This window comes from Sturnus vulgaris, chromosome 5 (assembly GCF_052056855.1).
Source record: "Sturnus vulgaris isolate bStuVul1 chromosome 5, bStuVul1.hap1, whole genome shotgun sequence".
NCBI lineage: Eukaryota > Metazoa > Chordata > Aves > Passeriformes > Sturnidae > Sturnus > Sturnus vulgaris.
The window spans coordinates 24,091,889-24,111,670 of record NC_142247.1 but is presented as its reverse complement, the minus strand read 5'-3'; the positions used below and the strand labels follow the sequence as shown (position 1 = coordinate 24,111,670).

Below are 19,782 nucleotides of genomic sequence, written 5' to 3'. Positions count from 1 at the left end.
GGTGATATATTTTTGTATTTCTATAGACTTTCTCAGAGGCACTGGCTACTTTAAAGCCCTGTAAATAACCTGATTAATAAATACAGTTACTCCCTCTCCTGCTTGGTAACCCTGGCACCAGGACAGACTGAGTTTGCTATAAGCTAATTTTCTTTTTTCTCGAAATTGAGCAATCTAGCCAGACTTTGTCTATGTGTGGATTCAAACTGTACTGACACTAGTCATTCCCCTAGACCTTTAATCTCTACTAATACACCTTTCAGCACTGTACTCATCCAAGTGGTTAATTATTTGATACACCTTGTGAGAAGTGCCACGTCTCACAGGAGCTTCTGGCTTTTCTATGTCCTTTCCCTTTCCTTCTCAGACATGAAAGCCAGACAAGTCATTCCCTCCTTAGAATGCAGAATATTTTCTCGTCTTGTTCCTGGAAGCTGTGTTTCACCTAGCTTGTAGTGTGCCCTCTGTCTAAGGCAGGGGATAGAGACCAGTGATGGGCAACACCTGAGCCAGCTCTGCCTCCCCATTCCTTTGACTGATAGTCAGCCTATTGTAGAAACGATGCAATTTTAGCAGTACTGTGGCAAATCGCCATGTTGTTGTAGAGCAAGCTCAGCCCATGGTGACTGAAGTTATGTGTCAGTGGAATGTTGTTTCCAGGCATTTCAGTCATGCTAGTGGCTTAGCAAAATACTGAGACCTGCTGAATCTAATGCTAATAGCAAAGTGGTTTTCAGGAGCTAGGCTGAGATACCGAAGCAGCTTGTCATCCCCACTTCCTTTGTGTGTACAGAACTCAGCTCAGACCTTTCAACCAATTTCTACTTATTCTATTTGGAAAAATTTTTGGTTTAGATAGTAAAAGTTTCATTAATTTCTATATTTTTTAAATAAAATTTCTCCTTTCAACCGTTTTTTAATTGAGAATTAGGAATACAGTTTTTAGACTCCCTCAAGCCATTGTTTCCTCTAGCAGTAAATATGATACTTAGATTTATTTTAATGACTGCAAAATTGGCAGAAATTTTATTTTACTTTATTTTAAATAACTCTTAGACATGATACCCACGTCTAAAGATATCTCTTCCTATTTCCATTATGTGTTCTGGATTAAGGAGAGCAAAGCCCTGATATCGCTTGACTTACTTTCCACTAAAGTCTAAGATTATAGCTGAAGGAAAAATAAATAGGATTGTTATCAGGAATACAAGAAAAAAAACTCTTGAACTCTTGAATAGAGCGTGTAAGTATATACAGTTTTAGAAACAATTTTTAACAAGGTAATTTACCTACAGGAACATTTTGCTAAACCGTGAGAGCTAGCTAAGGTACAGAAATTTGCACAACTACAGAACTCACTGTCATATGTAGATTCTGTTTTCTCAAGGTGATGAGACTTAGTCTCATTATAGGTGTAAATTCCTCATTGTTGTAAGATATAATAAAATCCCTCTGCCCCCCATATTCTAGTGAACAATTTTTCCTTCTTGCTAATAATTTTATATTGTTTATCTAGCATGTGGTTACATAAAATATAATTAGGACAACACTGACAAGATCAGATTAAAATAAAATTACTTCTAATGCACGGGGCACAGCTGCTTGGTTACATTCCCACTCTACCCACTCGTCTTGTATTCAAATAATTTTCTGTCTCTGGTGATACTACTACTAGCCAGAAGATACCCATACAACTAAAATGCTGCCCTAGTTTACACTTCTTCTGAGTTTAGTGCTAGACTAAATACTATCACCAATTCTATTTTCGTAATTCATCTTGCAATTATGTTTATTTTGGTTGATTTTTTAAACCATCGCCTTTTAGGATAGTAGGATTCTCAGTTTTACTTTAAGTAAAGTGAAGAGGTTTTCTAACATTCCAGGTATAAAATGGAAAATCTGAAACTCCCCAAACTCAAAAAAGAAAAACCAAACCAACACATGGGGTGAAAAAAGGCTTAGGATTAAAATTCTTATCATGATTTTTGGTTGACTCATGGGCATTGAACCTGTGAAACTGGCTTTGCTGCACACTCTGTACTAGCAATTCAAGATTATATATATCAGTTAGAAGTAATTTTTATAATCTGAAGGGCCCATAATTTAAAAACTAGTGCTGCAAACAAGCTACAACATCCATAAGGGAAAGGAAAAAAAAATGGCACTGAAATTTTTAAAAAATGTTTGAATATGTCTGAAAATTCACAAAGTCTACATGCAAGACCTTTGTACCACTGAAATCGAATAATGTTCTATCATCAGACTTTTTTTGTACCAGAACAAGTCACTCCTCTGTGCTGCATTAGAAAGAAGCTGAGCTTTCTGCAAGCTATGCTGTGGTTTTATTTTACTAGTGCAATGCATCAGCCCTTGGACTGGCATTCTAATGAGGACAGGAACTGTTCTTTCATACAAAGAGGACTAGTTCCCCCTCCAGTCTGTTTAAAATATTGTTCACAGCTTTGAGCACACTATAGTTACAGAGCCTACTTTTCCTCACAGGAACTGATACAAATGACACAAAGTCTAGGTCAATATGCTCAGTGTTTGGTGTCTTGATTCCACATCACAGTAACTAATCTTGATTAGTTACAAGAATCACCACCGTTCATTTTGCCAGCACTTCTTGTCCTCAGCCTGCCATTTGCCCTTGTGCTTTGGAGAACTGTTATTAAAAAAAAACCTGCAAGCTTCCCTTGCATCTGCCCCTTGTTCCTCAGAGCTTGGCTCTGCTGTGGGGTACACTTGGCCTGTGACTGGTCACATAGTCTGCCAGCAGCAAGCCATAAATCATTCCTTATATTTGCAACACAGCAGTCTCATTGCACCCCAAAGCTCTTACCTTCTTAGTCTGCTTGCTCCAACACCGGTATTCATGATTTTAAACTCCCAGGCATTTATTTTAAAAGTCCTTAGTCCAATGTGTTTGAGATCCACTGAGATCCCAAGTATATCACCCTGGCTGAAAAGGTGCAGTAGTAGAATGTTAACACAGCAGCAGATTAGAGTGTTTGTGACTGTGATGGAAGTTATTTCATATAACAGTTCTCTCACCACAGGGTAGAGCTAGACAAGAACTGTAAGGAAAGATTAATCAGAATGAAAAGTGTTCGTAAGAACACAGTTTTTTGACGGGCTCTGCTCACAAGAAAAGCTCCTCAGGCTGAGGGTAGCAAATCTTAGCAAGACTGATGACAAGAAATATATGATTACGACACATACCTAGAATACAAGATCTCTTTGGGCATGAAAACCAAAGGATGGTCACCATATAAACTTCCAAATACATTTTGGCAAGACATGGAAAAAAATTTACATAACAAAATATTTTGGTTAGTTTTTCAGAAGAAAACTCCTTTCTGTACTAAAGCTTGAGTTGAAAACAGGGACAGAAAACTTCAGCCATGGAGGAGGAGAAACCCACCTTTTCCACAGAAAGAACAAGAACATATCAAGTATATGTCATACCAAGGAACCATCCACTCTGCCTCAGTGGTTCTGCTACTCATTTCTGTCAGCATGCTACAGACAAAACTGTGTGTAACACTGGGAGTTTAGATGCAAAAAATAAGCTGGTCGGTGCCCCAGAGTTTATGAGAAGGAACAGAACATCTTGACAGCGCAACAGAGCAGTTAAGTCACAAGAAAAACAAGATTATTTTATGTTGTTTCTATTTCAGTCTGGGTAAAGCTAGATTACAGCAAGTCTTGACAACCCTCCTTGTTCAAGCACAGGTCTTTGCTTTAATTAGCAAATAAGCTAGGGAAAGAATTAAAATTGTAAATTTGTTGACTAAAGATGAGTCTATGTCCTCGTTCCTCTCTACTGCTCTCCTATTATTCTCGTCCAGTGTATTTCTTCTATGAAATACTTTACATTTGGGCTGAAGAATGGGCACTGAGGGTCTTAGTCCCCTCTTCCTGTTTGCAAGACTACTGTAACAGAAAAAGCAATGTCGTATGCTAATACCCAACTACAGGAATTCAGCAGGCAGCCTCTAAGCCACTAATCTGAATGTAATCCAGCTATACTTTTGAGCAGCACCACAAAGGTAAAGCAGGGGTATTCATCCTCACGGATACATGTGCATTTATCTGAGTATTAGCTGGGAAATTATATAAGTTCCTATATAAGACCACTCTTTCCTGAATAGTAGCAAATCCATCCATACAAAGATTGGGAGATTGTTGTGCACTTTGATTTACTTTATTGAGTAATCATCTGATAGCTACAATGGTGAATTGGAAGTTAAAAAATAAAATAAAATAAAATAAAATAAAAAGAAAGAAAGAAAAAGAAAATAAAAAAGAAGAAAAAGAAAAACCAACCCCCCCTAAAAAAAAATCCACATCATATTTCCCCATATTTTGGGAAACAGGCTGAAGAAAACATTCTACACTGTAGAAGACACATGTAACTGCTGATATCCATGTTTTAACATTGGAACTGCCAGCCTGGAGCATGTAGTTCTAAAGCCTCAACCAAAAGAGGCTTCATAATAATAGCATGGATACATCACCACTGTGAAGATGTTAACATGTTAAGGATTATGGGATACCAATCTGGTATAATCAGCGATATACTGGGCTCCTGTGAAAGATGTGGCATTTCTTATTGAGGTCAGCTTTCAGAGAACTTTGAAAAACAATGTTTTAGAGTGATTACTTACAGTACTCCTTTGCTTGCAGAAAAGCAGGAGAGTAGTTCAATAAAAACTGAATGCATGATCATTTTTCTGACTGGATTTGATTAGTTGCATAACTTTAGCAAGATTATCACAGTGTGATCTAGTTAAGCTTTTAGGATTATATGAACACCAGCACCAAATTAATCTTGGAATCAGACAACTGAGATACTTGTAAAATCTCATATGTCTCTGAGCATTTATGAAGTCTCTCCCAGTCCCACTGCTTCAGTAAGCATTTGATAGTTAGTGCAGCATTTTATTGACAAAGCAACACAGTCTGGACAGATTCCTGGCTTCTCTCTCCTTGCAATAATAGCATGCCACCTTGTTGAACCCCCAAGGATGCAAACTGGGATTGTTTTACATAAAGTCTCCCTTTGCAGCATCTGAAATAAAAACCTTTCCCCCAGAACTGCCACTGTTTTCATAGTGAATTCCATGCTGAGTTGTACAACGGGTTACTCAGTTCTTTGGCTGATTTTAAGAATTGCATTCAAAAGTTATTCTGTGTTAGAGGCATTTAGAAAATATATTTACACCTGGTACTGATACTCTTTCAAGTACTCTTTTAGTCTTGTTGGTAATGGCAGCTCCCAGATCTGATTTGTGCTCTTGTTTATAGCTATTCTGCAGCGGTGTTGCAGAGATGGAGCAGACGTATAGAGGGGTTTGTTCAAGTAAAGGTGAACTGTTCCATTTGAAGGTGTTCCAGTTCTATCCTTGCACATAAGAACATAGTACTCAATCAAATGCACAACGCTGTTGAACTGTTTAAGTCTAGATCTGACACAAGTGATAGAGTCCAGTCTAAACTTGCCATCTTGATATTCTATACGTAGATTGGTCGGTCCCGCTGATGTTTTTACCGATATAGTCAGTAGATACTCTGAATGCGAACTATCCCTAACCAAAAAGGTCCCTTCAGGGGCATCCTGTAACCTTTCTTTGGCTTCAGCAACAGTCATGTTGCCCCAGTACCATCCTGTTAAAAGATGAGAGAAAGAAGGGATTTGTTTATTCCTGTTTGTTTTAAAAGCTGCTCTCTGGCTGATACACTTCTAGTCACCCATTTCTGTTGTTGTTTGAAAGCTAAAGTCCTGAAGGCACAGTAAATTTTTATTTGCTATTTAAATTCTTTTGTTTTACAATGCGCCTCGTTTTGACAGAGCCTTTCAGGTCACTTTTTATTTTCATATCTATGCATACACACGCACAAACTTTGGTGCAGCGTCCTGCGGGGCCGACACCGGAGCCACCGACCCGGCGGGCCGCCCCTGAAGCAGCAGGGACGCGTCCCGCGGCTCCCAGCTGCTCTCCCGCCGGGGCCAGCGCTGGTTCCGCTGGCAGCCCGTAGAACGCCCGCTGGGGTAACTCTGAGCATGCTGCTGTTGGAATGAGCTTTGTCTAGCGATCGAAAGCAAAGGGATAAGAAAACAACTTCGGCGAGGTAGCTGCGGTCCTGGCGCGGCTGCGATGAAGACAAAATGCCCTTCCCTCCGCCCGCAACCAAGCTCCGCATCCTGCGGGGCCGGGTGAGCCGCCGCCACGCCGGCGAGGGGAGCGCAGGTACGCGGGGCCGAGGGGATGCGGAGCCGCGGCCGCCCCGGCCGGCGGCAGCGCCCGGTCCTCGCCCGGCCGCAGATCCCGGGCTGCCGCCGGGGCGCGGCGCTGCCGGCGCTTTCGCTTCGGCCGCCGCAGTCCGCGGAAGGTCGGAGTCGTCGCAGCTCTTCTCTGCTGCGGGAACGCGACCTCGCAACGCCGGGCGGCGATGGCCAGGCATCGCACGGCCGCCCGGTTCCCCTCTCGGCCCGGTGGGGATCCCCGCTACGCCGCTCTGCCTCCCCCCGGACAGCGCCGCCGCCCCGGGCGCTTTCCCCTTCCCCGCCGCCCGGGCTTACCTGCCCGCCGCAGCTCCTCCATAGCCGCGGCCAGCTGCTCCGCCTCACGGCACTCCTCGGCAACGGGCGCCGCCGCCCCGGGGTGCCCCCAGCGCTCCCCGGAGCTCCCCGCGCTCTCCAGGGACTCGGCGGAGCGCAGGGTCATGGGCGGCGGCGGCGGGCGCGGCCCCGCTCGCACGCAGGTCGGGGACTGCCGGCAGGAGAGGGCTCCGCTTCGCCGCCGCGGGCTTCAGCGCCGCGCTGGGTGCATGGTCCCGGCCCCCAGCCCGGGCGCCGCCTGCGAGCGGAGAGCGTGGTTAGCGGCGAGCCCCGCGAGAGGCGCTCCCGACGCAGAGCATATTTCTGGCGATCCCGCTTCGGAACTTCCCAGCATCCAGAGGAGGGACCCGAGGCGAGAGATCACCTCCCGGCGGAGCGGGGGAGGGACATCTCCTCCCCACCGCCGCCCAGCCTGTCCTCGGCTCCCGGCGGCGGCTCGAGAAGGTGGTCTCGCTTTATCGCAAAGGCGAGCCCGCTGATGCCCCCCTCCCTTGGCTGGGGCAGGCGAGCCCGGCCGGCAGCCCTGGGACTTTTGGGGAGGGAGGAGGTCGTGGGGGAGAGCCGAGCACGTAAAGGTATGAGAGAGGAGGGGTAACCAGCAGAGTGGGGCAGAGGTGCCTGCCCCGGTGCTGCCCGGGTTTCACGCTGCGGTGCACGGACAGTACGCACGGATACCTTCTAGTAAGGTCATCCGCGAAGTCGTACCTCTAGGAACAGGAGCCCGGCGTGGGTCATGCTCCTAGGGTGGGAGACCTCGCCCGGGCAGAGACGTACCCGAGGAGCTGCGGGGCGGGTGAGCGGGGAGCGCCGGCTCCGGGGGCTCGCCGGCCGCTTGGGAACGGAAGGGGCAGCGAGTCCACTGTAATAAGTGCGGGGCAGGAAATATGCTTTTCCCGCTCCATTAAATACTGATATTTGGCGGGGGGGGGGGGGGGGAATCTTTCCTCTTAGTTAAAGCTAACGGAAGGGACAAAAAGAGCCTCTTCTCTTCTGGGTGCACCGCCACATCAGGAGCGACATAAAGCCGGGCAGTACCAGCGACCGGGAGCCTAGCCGGCTTGGCCGGAGTGGGGGGCCGGGGTTCACGGTGAAAACCGGGAGCCGACCTCCAGTGCTTGCGAACAGGGCAGTCTCTGCCCACGAGTGCACAGCAGCCGTCAGGTGAGGGATTATGCTGAGGCAGTTCCTCCCATAACAAGTTCCGCCGCGGGGGAGCTCAGAAACTTTTCCAAATTAAACTGTAGTGGCAACTGGTAGGGTTTTCTGACAGGTTTCTATCCCAACATATGTAGGCACACACGCGGGAACCCCTCGACAAAGCCTATCCCCTCCCTCCCCAGCGCAGAAGCTCCCGCAGCCCGCTCCGTGACCGGGCGCAGGTGCGCCTGTCACCGGAGAGGCTGCGGGCGCGGGGCCGAAGAGCGCAGGTGGGAGCAGCCCTGCCAGCGGTGTCCGGGCGCGACCCCTTGTGAAAGGGAGACTCCGGGAGCGCCTAGCCGCGCAGCGCCGCCGCCACGGGAGTTCGGTGAGGACGGAAGGCTTGCGAGGCGGGGGCGGCTGGCTGCAGCCGGGCGTCCCCCGGCCGAGGCGAGGAGCGCTGGAGCAGCCTGCCGCCGGCTGCGGGGGAGCCTCCATCCCGGCGGTCGGCAGCGCCGTACCGGGAGCGGGGCGGCGGGCTGCCGGCTCTCTAAGCGCAGCAGGGCATCGGGCGGAGGGGGATGATGACAAGGGGACTCACCCGGGCTCGGCGGGACGGGGTTGGGGCCGCCGCTGCCGCCGCCTGGAGGTGGGGCGGTCAGGTTGTTCTGGCTCCCGGCGGCGTCGGGAGGCCGGGGGAACACAGCACCCGCCGCCGGCGAGAAGCGTCGAGGCTGTGCTGGGGCGGACAGAGGCTGCGGGAGGAAGATGGTGCTCCTGGGGAAACAGCACCCTCCGTTCCCCCCCCTCTCCCCGGCGCGGGCGGTCTGCTCGCCTTTGATTGCGAGGCGAGGGCATCCTGCCCCCGCCGCTCCCCCCTCCCGGGATGGTTACATACAAAGGCTGCTTTCCAGGAACTTTCCAGGAACCGCATCATGTGACAGGACCCGCTCCGGCGCCTCCGCCGCGATCGCGGCCAGCCGGGGCCGACGCACCGAGCCGCCGCCCCTGTCACGCCGGGGCAGCGGTCGCCGAACGCTGCCCCGCGGCCCCCCCGCCTCCTCCTCCTCCGCCCGCCGAGCCGCGGGCGACGCGCAGGTCAGTGCCCGGGGCGGCGGAGGGACCGGCCCGGCGGGGCCGTGCGGGGCACGGCGGGACCCCTGCGGGAACCGGGCGAGCGCGGGAGCGCAGCCGCCCGTGCCGGGGCCGGAGGGGCGAGGGGCTCCCGGCCTGCCCGGCGCCAGCAGCCGCGGGCACCTGAGCGCGGCGGCGGGGCCCGCCCGCGGGGACGGGAGCGCGTTAGGGGCCGGTGCCAGCAGCTCTCTGCCAGCGACTTGCGGCGGCCGAAGCTCCTGGGACACCCCACCCTGGTCTCCACCCCCCTTCACCCTCCGGCACTAAATACCTCGTTGCTACAAACAGCCATTGCCCGCTGATGCGCGCGCCGATTTCCTCCCCCTCCCCCCCTCTTTTAAAAAAAATTATTATTTTTTTTTTTAATAAGCACTAAGCTGTTCTTCAGCGTAAAGATGGTTAATTGCGCCGTGGGTGCTGCTCGGTAACCAGCCACCGTTCGCCGCTGCCCGGGCGGCCCCGAGCCGACTTTAGAAAGGCACACACACACAGAGTGTGGGGGAAAAAAAGAAAGAAAGAAAGAAAAAAAAAAAAAAAAAACGGAAAGAAAGAGGGAAAACAAAGCAGAAGTAGCCGTAATAGCTTCACCCCAGCCCTCGGCTGCAGGTCAGGGCTCCCTGCAAATTGCACGGGGGTATCTGGGAGGGAGAATTGACGGGAGAAGGATTGAGGGCTGTCTTTTTAAAGATTTCAGGAAAGAAACGCAAACCTATAAAATAATAAAGATAATAGCTTCAAAAATCGGGGCGGGAGGGGGGAGGGAGTCTTTGTTATCAGAGGGGTAAATTGAATATGTATGAGGCTGGACTGTCTGGCTGAGGGAGCAGAGCAGCTCCCCTGCACAGAGAAAGCTCCCACACTGAGACGCTGCCTTGGGTCGCACTTCCCAGTAATGTCTGAAATGCAACGTTTCTTTAAAAAAAATATAAAAATAAGGACTGAGGGAGGATTAAAAATCCTGAAGGATTTTATAACAGTTATTCCTTATAATTCTTAAGCATAATGAGATAAGAGAATTAATAGTTATCTTAAAAATTAAGTTCTGTATTTAGTAATTAAGTAAATTAATCTGAGAAAAAAAATCTACTTTGTTAAGTGAAATATTGGTCAGTATGATTTCATCTGTTTGTAATGCCTGGGTGCTTTTGAATTTAATTTATTCAGTTTATGAAAAAAAGGTGGTTTTAATCACTGGCAGCAGCACAGATTTAAAATGAGGTCTGAGGAACAAACACGGGCTTTCTTAAGCATTCTCAGAAATGGTTTAAAACAATTTAGGTCTTGAAGGTCATTCTTGTTTCTGTTTTTGTCTAAGAAGTTCAGATAGCCTCAGATCCAGCCTCCAGTGTTGGCTATGGAATCCCCACTAAGTTTTTTCGTTGGATTGATGTGAAGAGGGGAGATAATAGGTTTATGCCCCTTGAAATTTAGTTGACAGTTCAGCTACCTATGACGTGAGAGCTTGCAAAAAAAACCCATTACTTTTTCAGAATGGCACTGACTTCACTATGTTCAGAAGAGAAATTAAAAATCAATACAGATTTATTTTTATTACTAAAATAATTCTGTATATGTAGGCACAGAGTTTTTGCTCAAAAATGTTATTCTGATGTCATAGTGTTCAAATTAAGGCTATTTCTTTGAAGTTCACTAATGCATCTTGGAGAAAAGGAATATGTCTTGTCTAGATGCAAAGCTGCTTTTTTACAGCTTTGCTATAGTTCTCTTTTCCTATGTTATTTTATTAATGGGATTTTTATGTGGATAGTATCTCAAGACTTCCTTTGCTTCTCCTGTTTATTCGTCACTTGAAGTCATAATAATTTGTTTTTAAAACCACAGCTGGTTGCTATAAAGGCAGAGGGAGGAAGACCACGATTTATGTGGTGAATGAGAAACAAGAACAGAAGAATGTAATAAATGTTTGTTACTTAAAACTTCAGATATTGTTATGAAAAAGGTAGCATAAAAATTAAATAGGCAGTATATCAGCAGGATCTTTCCTAAACAGAGTTCTGTTCATCTTTTTTTCACGAGAACTTAATGTCTCCTAAAAGTAGCAATAAATATCTGATCAACTTACAAGAGTAATGAAATTCAAACTTAAAAACTGCAAAATGATCTTTAAATGACAATACTGCCACCTCATAAGAGTGCTCTGGTTCACAGTTACCTTTTTCCTCTGGCTTGAGGCATCTGAAAGTGCTACAGGCTCAGTGGAATACGTTTGTATTTCACTGTTTCTTTCAACAATGTTACTTGCTCTTTTTCTCCTCTGTCTGCATGAGTCTTCCATACAGTTATAGGAGAGAAAACAAACAGTCTTAAGGGTAAGAAAAGGTGATTAAATTAAATTACTTTTGGTATTATGGGCCGTATGTAGTGCATTGAACTACCTAAAGCTACTTTTTAGCATCTTTGGCACTGGGATATTTAATACAGGTTTAGTCTGCCTGAAAGGTTTTACTTTATAAAAATTGGAATGAAGTAGGAGAAAGATGTGAAATGGAGAAAGAGAAAAGAAGGAGCTGACTCAGAAAACTTAGCTTTCCATCATGTAAACAAAATACAGTTTTTTAATCTGCCATGTAACAAACAGTCAGTCTTCTAAACAGTCACTAATATAAAAACTATATACAAGTGGGGATTTAAAACTTTTATGTACCATTCAAACCAAATGCTTTATTTATTTTTAATCTGTGTGTTTTGGGGTAGCAATTCTAGAACAAATATTGCTGTACATATGCAAATATGAATGCTTCTGAGCAAGTTTTAGAGGCATATCATCTGACTGGAGATGAAAGGCACAAACTTAAGCAATCCCTATTATTTTTCCTGATACTTTCTACTATTCGTGAATGTTGGTTCTGACTGTATATCATCCATATATAGATATTTTTTATCAAGTTTTATATTAGTAGTAAAAATATGAACATTAAGAGTTCTTGAAAATCACAAGCAGAATATATTGTTTCTGATGATTTCAAATGCATATGCTCAAGACAGGGAAGGGTGAATGAATTTATTTTTTATTTTTCCTTTAGGCAAAATTCCCTTTCATGACCAAGGAAGGAGGAAACAACGTTTTTACAGTCCTGTGCAGTGCCTGTTACTAGAAATGATTTTCACTTTGTTCCTGAAAAGTTTGCCAAGTTTACTGGTGAGCTAGTATGCTGATTTATTTATATAATTGATGTGAGCGGGGGGGGGTAATGTGTTTCTGACTCAGCTGGTTTTGCTAAATTTGCTCTGATTCACTGAAAAGATTTACTGATTTATTAAGATAGATTTACCTAGCTGGAAGAGTACAAGGGGCCTTTCCTTACTCTCTTCATCCTTAAATTTCCAAAGATACAGCACAGAATATCCATTATCCATGGCACACCATATGGTTAAAAGGACAGCAATTGTTTATCACATTCACCTACTTATTGACCATATTTTGACAACTGTTTACCTGAACTAGTCTAAATAACAGTGTACAGCTGCCATGGTTTCTCCCTGTCCTGGGATTACAGTCTGGTTCTTGAGCAGAGAAATACCAATACTGAGCCTTTGGCTCCAGCAAATTGGAATGAGTTAATTGTAACTCCACAGCATGAACGAGGGTCTGCAATGTGAACTCTTAGAGGATTTCTCACTTAGCAGTTAGGAGAAAGGTTTGCTTATTTCACAAAGAGTTCCTAAAACATAATAAATAAAACATAGAGAAAACAAATATTTTAGTGTATGGGATCACCCTGCTCTTTCCAGCTGCCTGAGGAACAGAATGTTTTGATGGAATAGATTAAGATTTATACCAAATAGTTTTACTCTTTACCAGCTGCCACCTTATTTCCTGCCATTTTTATCTATTCACATGTGAATGCTTTACCTTTCTTGATAATATACATTTAGTAAAGGAGAATAACAAAATAATTCAGTGAATAATTTCTATGAATCAGGGGTGTTCTAAAAATAAACCAGCACTTGCAATTTAAAAGCAAACATCAAAAGATGGCACCAAGAAAGTAATACTTTAAAATAACATCCAGATAATTTTCTTTCAGAGACAGTTGATAAAAAGAAGGATCATTCCCTTTGATTCAGTGGATAGGTAGACAGATAATAACTGGCATGCACAAAACTGACCATAAAAAGGTGGCATTTAAGTCCATCTCTCATCTCATCCTGTGCTATCTACTATCTAAAAGTAAAGGCCTAAACTGCACTGAGTAAGAGGTTACCTACCTTGAATGGAAATAATTAAATGTAGTGCTTGCTTAGTTTCTCCAATTTACTATTTACAATTTGAGGTAAAACCAAAATAACACAAAAATATTTTGAATAGGCATTTAAAGGAAAAGTAGAACATGGTGACACAGGGTACTAAGTATTAAAAAAAAGATAATTTACACAGCAGTTTTTACTTTGCTATGTTAGGCTTTTTTATAAACAGCAGAATTCTGATCTATCACTATGTTATTTTGTGAATTATCAAATTTCACTCTGACTAAAACTAGCTAAATATTGCTGAAAGATACTGGAAAATAAGTTGTAAATATACATGTTTTGATAGGATTTTCTTCTCTTTCATGCTTCCTTTTCATTAACATGGTAGAAAAAAGGACTGCTGGAAAGGACCATTTTTTACACAGTCTTTTCAAACAACTACTAGGAGAATATTTGATATGGATTTTAATATTCAGATTATTGCATAAAATGCTGTGACTGTAATATTTATTTACCTTGTTTTTTTGGCTGAGAAAGAGCATGTAGGTGTATATATGCATTACACCTATACACACACATGTTCAGAACCATGCTCCCTGAAGTTCTGGATTTTTTTAGAGAAACATACACCCTTGGTTTTGTGTTTTTGGGTTTGTTTTTTTTTTTGAAAAATCCTAGAGATAGCACAGCTGAAAGCACTGTGAAATCTTGCATTCTCGTCCTAGAAGCTGCCAGAAAAAACAAGCCTTTTATGCTTGAGGAGGCTCGAGATGTTTTTCTGCCAGTTGCGAGTCCTATGCCTCAAAGTAAAAGAGAGCAAGTAATGTCTGTGAAAAAAGTTTTCCTGACAGACAGCATGAAGGCCGCTCTCCTATGCTTTGCCAATCCATAACTAATAAAGTTCCTTTGTTGGCAGAGAGTCAATTTTGAAACTAATAAGGAAAACTTAAACAGGTGATGCAGTGGCTATCTCTAAAAGGGAGATTTTTGAGTGGAAAGTGAAGTAGAAACTGGGTTATGTGTCTCTGAATAAATGGCCTCCCATCAGAAAAAGATTAATTTTAAATCACTGTTCTAGTTCTTATATTAAGGATAGCTTAATTCACCTAGAGCTATTTGGCCTTGAGGATGAATTCTTACAATTAAGTGTTTATGATTGAAAGTTCTGCCATGGAGAGCAGACAGATGAATATAATTTTAAGAGTACTGTGAATCATTAAATGAGTTGTAGAACCTTTTTCTGAGCATGAGCCATTTTTAAATTTCAGGCTAAGGCTATAATAGACTTCAGCATAAGGCCTGACGTGTTGCTTTACTTAGGTGTTTGAATAACAGGATAATCAACATTTACTAATGTATTTATATAACTTTAAACTTCTTACAGTTAATTGAAAATATGTTGCCTTTTGTATGTGAACATGCTGCTGAGCTCAAATACATTTTTCAGATTAGTGCATTAAGTGTTAGCGTCAGGTAATGAACTTAACCTGCTTCTGACGTGTTGGCTTCTTTTGGCTCAAGATAGGCATGGCTGCTTTCCCTGCTTCAGCATGAAGAGAGGCTGGATGTGGAATGTCATACAAACCTGGACAGATGACAAGAAAACAGTGCTAGCTGCCAGCTACCTTCTCTGTGTTTGTCAGGATTAGTGCTTGCTTTTTGTCAGGATGGCTCAATGCATCGTCCTGTATCTGACTGGCATATTGGGAGGACGTAAACTGAAATACTGGCCAGACAGGCTGGCACTTTTTAGGTTCAAGAGAGGAAACACACATAGGGCTACTCTTTCTGGTTAAGGAAAGAGCATTGGTCCACAGCTTGCCTTTTCTTGGCACAGCCTGTCCATTCCCAGAATTGCTTGCTGCTCCTGCAAGCAGTTTTTCTAGGTATGTGGAAATTAAAGCTCAAACAGTAGTAGATATAAATGGACAGGCTGCTTGAAGCAGTATCCTGTACTGTACCCAAAACTGTCCTGTGACAGAGCTCTGTCTGCAGCAGGGAAGAGAAATTAACCAGTGCATCTCCTCCTTAACAACTTCAGCTTTCATACTGGTATTTTAAGAACAATGCCAGTTTCAGTGTGGCTCAAAACTACCATCGATGAGGAGCAGCCTCTGAGCTGTTTGGTCATGAGGTGGTAATTCTGTCCTGAGGTGGGGTGAATGGCCTGGGTGGAAGAGTAATAACTCTTTCAGTCATCTGATTTTAATCCCTCACCATATGTTACTTGAAGTCCTTAGATGCCCTCTACTGCCATATACCAGAATTAACAGATGGCTCTGTGTAACCAAATTCAGATTTGCTTAAGTTTGTTATTATCTCTCTGTCTTTATAGATTAACAGGGAAGGGGAAATAATATCCATAATTATTACAAAATATGCAAAGCGTTTTATAAAGTGTGAGTTTGGGCTAGACATATTTTCTGACTTTCAGTGCCATTGCCCTATATTTCAAAATTTAACACTAATTTTAGTAGTCTCTTCAGAGCCCATTTCTCTGGTAAATTATCCCTCTGTGAATAAATGTGATCTGGAAAGATGCCTGAGGCACAGCAGAATTTTCCCCCAGCATTTCATGCCACATAATGCTAGACAGAAGGAAGCTGCAAAACCTGCTGCTGTAGATCAGCCTTTGTTCTGGTGAGGAAGGAAAGGATGCATTTAGCCATCAGATGTATCTTTTGCGTGAGACAGAACAGCAGGTAAGAGTGTACCTAAAATGGAACAAGAATGAAATTTCTGTCCTACCTTTGCCCGTGTTATGACAGGTTTTGTGTGCGGGCAGGCACAAAACAATCCTAACCAATCTTGGAGGAAATCATTCCCCAAGCTCTTAAAAATCAAGTGACTCTGTGGTGCTTGAGTTTTAGTTGTGTTGGGTATGCCAACTCCTTCCTTTTCCTTCTATAAGGAAAAGCCAGCAAAACAATCCCACCTTTAATTCCCTGTCCCAGGTTCCTATCACTGCTCTGAGTGGATTTGTTCCAAATTAGCAGCCATATTTTGTGTACATTTTTTAAGACGCCTTACCTTTCCTGAGGAAACTATTATTTCTTTCTACTCTGGGTGTTTGCTGGTGATATTACAAATAGAAGAAGGCGTGGCAGGAGGGAGCATGAGCTTTCCAGTGGAACATGTGACAGCAGGGACCTGCTCCAGGTAAACGGAGGACATGCAGGAGGGCCTCTGCCAGGCCAGTAAAAAACTTGAGTTCATGAAGGGTGCAACTTTCACACTGTGCTTTCTTTTCCCTCCAGCACAGTCCTCTACTTTCAGCCACACTGGTCTAGAATATGCCGCTTACATTTTTCAGGAGCTTTTATAATTTTTCCAGAACATAATCTCAAACTAACAGAAGTCCATAGCAAAATCTTATTGTGAATGGGGGCTTTGTTCTGGGAGACGATTTTTGAAAATGCCAGGTTATCAGTTAGCCATTGCACAAAAGGCTGAAACATGAATTTGTTCATATGCCTTTGTTTCAGCATGTTTCATTCCTTCAATCCCTCCCCCCATTTTCTCCAAGAAATACATAGAGCTCTACAAGTCCTCCTGGCAGGTGGGCTATATAATGTCATGGTGGTAAACCTGGAAAGCTTTACCAATTTATACTACCCAACAATGCGTTTCATTGCATGTATTTTTATTAGATCCCCATTTTTCCCAATTTCTTTAAAGGCTTTTTTCTTCCCCTATCCATCAGGGAGTGAAATCATGTGTCCACAGAATGTAAATAACAGCTGTTTCTAATCAATTTGCATTTATATGCTTAGCACTTAAAAATAGCTTATTTCTAGAGGCTTTCACAATCTATTCAAAATTTCTTCTTGGTTACAGGTACTAGTGAGATGTTAATGAAATCCCTTTGGACAGGCTGATCAAAAGGGCACAGCAACAACAATGAAATTCTTCAAATGACTGATCAGTTATGCTTCTGACTTACACTTCAGCAAGCGACTGAAGTGTATCTTCTAATCTCCTTGGGCATTTTAAGATCAGTCCTTGGGCTGCTCTAACTGTTCTAAGGGGCAAAATATGCCAGATAAGGAGATCAACGGTTGAAAAAATCTATGCTGAACTGGTAGTGTACTTCTAGCAAAATCAATTTATCATACAAGTACAGCTGAACAGTAAGAAGAAAAAACAAAACAACACCTGGCAATGTATTTAAAGGGAACAGCTTATTTGCCAGTGTCACAGATCTTTGAACAAACAAACACCTTATGCCCTGAGAATAACTGAAAACCAGCTCTTTGTTTTTTATGGTTTTTGGTTTTTATTATTTTCTTTTGTTAATATTTCATGAATCCTAAAGCAGATACATATTTTTATTTATTAATGCCTAAATGAAGATCTTAAAAATTATGTCCAATTACTATGGGGTTTTATCTTCCAGAAAACTTTGGAAGCCTTTCACCTCATTATTTTGCCAAGTGTCTCAACTTGAACCTTTTCTTCAGATTTCTTTGATCCTCCGAAGACTGAAAATTACAGAACAATGGCATTTAGTGACCTTTGGTATGGTTCATTTACTCTGTTGACTGTGTAAGAAGATGCTTGCTTCTAAATCCAGATTTTGTTTGGTGTTATAGAAATGCACTTTCTTCTCTGCATATTTGTTTATTCAGAAGAAAAATCCTTTTATTTTTACAGGAGTCTCAACTGGGGCATCTCTGAACTGGAGACTCTGGACTGGTGACTGAAATTATTTAGAAAAGACTAATTATGTGTGTGAGCAATCTAAGGTAATGTAAGATCAGGTCATCTCTAAAAATACTGTGAGTTCACACTACCTGATTTCAGAGGGCAAGCTTGTATTTCTAAATTTAAAAAAATGTGCCTTCTGATGTCAAGAAGGACTTATACCGGGAATGTAAGAGGAATATATATGGTTTATATCCACACTAGCTGGGCTAGTTCCCTCTAGAGCAGACTCCCATAATCACTTCCCACAGTCCTCCTTGGACTCCTTCTCCTGGACTCCTCCAGACCCAACATGTATGGTTACTGTGCTAAAAAGACAGAGAAAGGACAGCAACACACACGGATTTCTTTAGGGAAAAAAGGCCAACTTTATTGTACGGACAGTCCATATTTAAAGTATGTTACGTGGAGCTAGGACAGGACAGTAGCTCATTGGATAATTCGGAAAAACATCCATGGGACAGTACCTCAGGATGTATCCCACGGGAAAGACACCAGGTGTTAATCTTTATTATGAATTCCACTCTGTTTTTCACCATATTATCACCCTGGGAGACTTCCTCCCTAACTGAAGCCATAGTCAGCTTGTCAGCCTGGGAATGGATCTGAGAGTCAGGAGAAATCCAGGCCTGAAAAAGAATTTCCAAGCTGTAATTCCCTAGCTCCCTAAATGTGTGCGTTCACAAACACACAATTCTGATTTTTCCGTGTTATCTTTCAGTTGGAAGTTTGTGAAGTGGAGCTGTCCCGTGGCCAGTGAGAAGGGTTTTTTCCTAGCACAGAGCGAGGGTACGTGTGTACGATGGGGATGGGGTAAGGCGTGCGGCCGCGGCCAGCTCGGCTGCTTTGGAAGAGCGTGCCTTGTGAAGCCAAGCAAGATGTGACCTTGGGAATGCTGTCCCTGCAGCAGTGGGAAGCCATTGCTCTCAGCAGGGCTTGTGGAGCAGTGGGAGGTAATGAGGAGGTGTGGGAGCAGCAGAGGGGCCTGAGCTTGCTCCCAGGCTGCCACAGTAACAACGGGCCCGGAGGGATCCTGAACATCTCTGCTGCCGGCGCCACCTCAGCCGCGGTAAAGCCCAGGGTCCTGGTTTCACCTGCCACTGTTACACAGGTGTTTTCACTGCAGAGTAAATGCTGCATTGTTAAAGAAATACAAGGCTTTTCCTGCATAATTTCTACAAAGTCATGAGTTAAAACTTTGAAACAGTCATATTGAAACAGAGCACTCACCCAGTTTTATTTATTCAAGCTTTTGTCCCTGGAGTGGACAGGGCACTGTGAAGGTACTAACCAGTGCTGCTCTTCTCCTCACAGGCCCTTGTGTCACCTCTCAGCCTTACCAGTGGCCTCTCCGCATTCACTTCAAACCTTTCTCCAACAGATGTGGCCATATAAAGTCAGTGAATTGTAACCCCATGCAGCCAACACACAGTGTGTTTCTTTCAGTATTTTAATACAAATATATGCTCTAGAAAGGGAACTTCTCTGTCATTTTTCTTACCTCTCCTTATGATGAATTTCCCATGAATTTTATTTGCTCTGTGCTTTTCTACTCTGTATAGGAAATCCTTTTTTCTTAATCCAGCTCTAAATATTGTGGAGCTTGCTGCCACTCTGTTACTCCATCACTAATGCCAGGATTTTAGCTGTAGAAAAAATGGCATGGAGGAAAGGGAATTCTGTAAACACCTATTCTTGGAAAATAACAAATGAACCTATACTGAAACCCGTCAGTATTAAAAACTATAAAATAAATTTTTAAAAGGATATGAAGCCTTTTGTTACTTATACCAACCAAACAAATGTTAATTAATTAAGGGTCAAGGAAATATTTTTCCTAGCATTTGTTTATTATTCCAATAGAAATCATCAGTTTGTCTTAACTAAAGCAAAGGTGACTCCTGCAGCACAGCTCTGATGCAGTGTAACCCCTACAGACACTGACTTCAGAAAAACAGTACTTACCATAT

General features: G+C 43.7%; 2 protein-coding genes across 6 annotated transcripts; one reads left to right on the top strand and one right to left on the bottom strand.

The window, feature by feature from the left end:
* Nucleotides 1-4,185: 4,185 nt before the first annotated feature.
* On the bottom strand, nt 4,186-6,859 carry SOCS2 (suppressor of cytokine signaling 2). The gene is made up of 2 exons (XM_014889235.2): nt 6,587-6,859; nt 4,186-5,670 (listed from the first exon to the last, which is right to left on the bottom strand). Exons 1-2 carry the CDS (start codon nt 6,729-6,731, stop codon nt 5,222-5,224), a joined length of 594 nt encoding a protein of 197 aa, XP_014744721.1. The 5' UTR covers nt 6,732-6,859; the 3' UTR covers nt 4,186-5,221.
* Nucleotides 6,860-8,375: 1,516 nt separating this feature from the next.
* On the top strand, nt 8,376-19,579 carry LOC106861029 (uncharacterized). Of its 5 annotated transcripts, none has more exons than XR_015803815.1 (5): nt 8,376-8,860; nt 11,941-12,056; nt 17,762-17,853; nt 18,534-18,601; nt 19,127-19,579. XR_015803815.1 is itself a non-coding variant. In XM_088165058.1 (5 exons), the coding sequence occupies exons 1-5, from the start codon at nt 8,531-8,533 to the stop codon at nt 17,809-17,811; spliced, it is 723 nt and encodes a 240-aa protein (XP_088021184.1). In that variant the 5' UTR covers nt 8,376-8,530; the 3' UTR covers nt 17,812-19,579. The 5 variants fall into 5 exon arrangements, 1 of the variants encoding a protein (XP_088021184.1); XR_015803816.1 differs by adding an exon at nt 17,505-17,626 and having other exon boundaries at nt 18,534-19,579; XR_015803817.1 differs by adding an exon at nt 16,201-17,626 and having other exon boundaries at nt 18,534-19,579.
* The last annotated feature ends 203 nt before the right edge of the window (nt 19,580-19,782 follow it).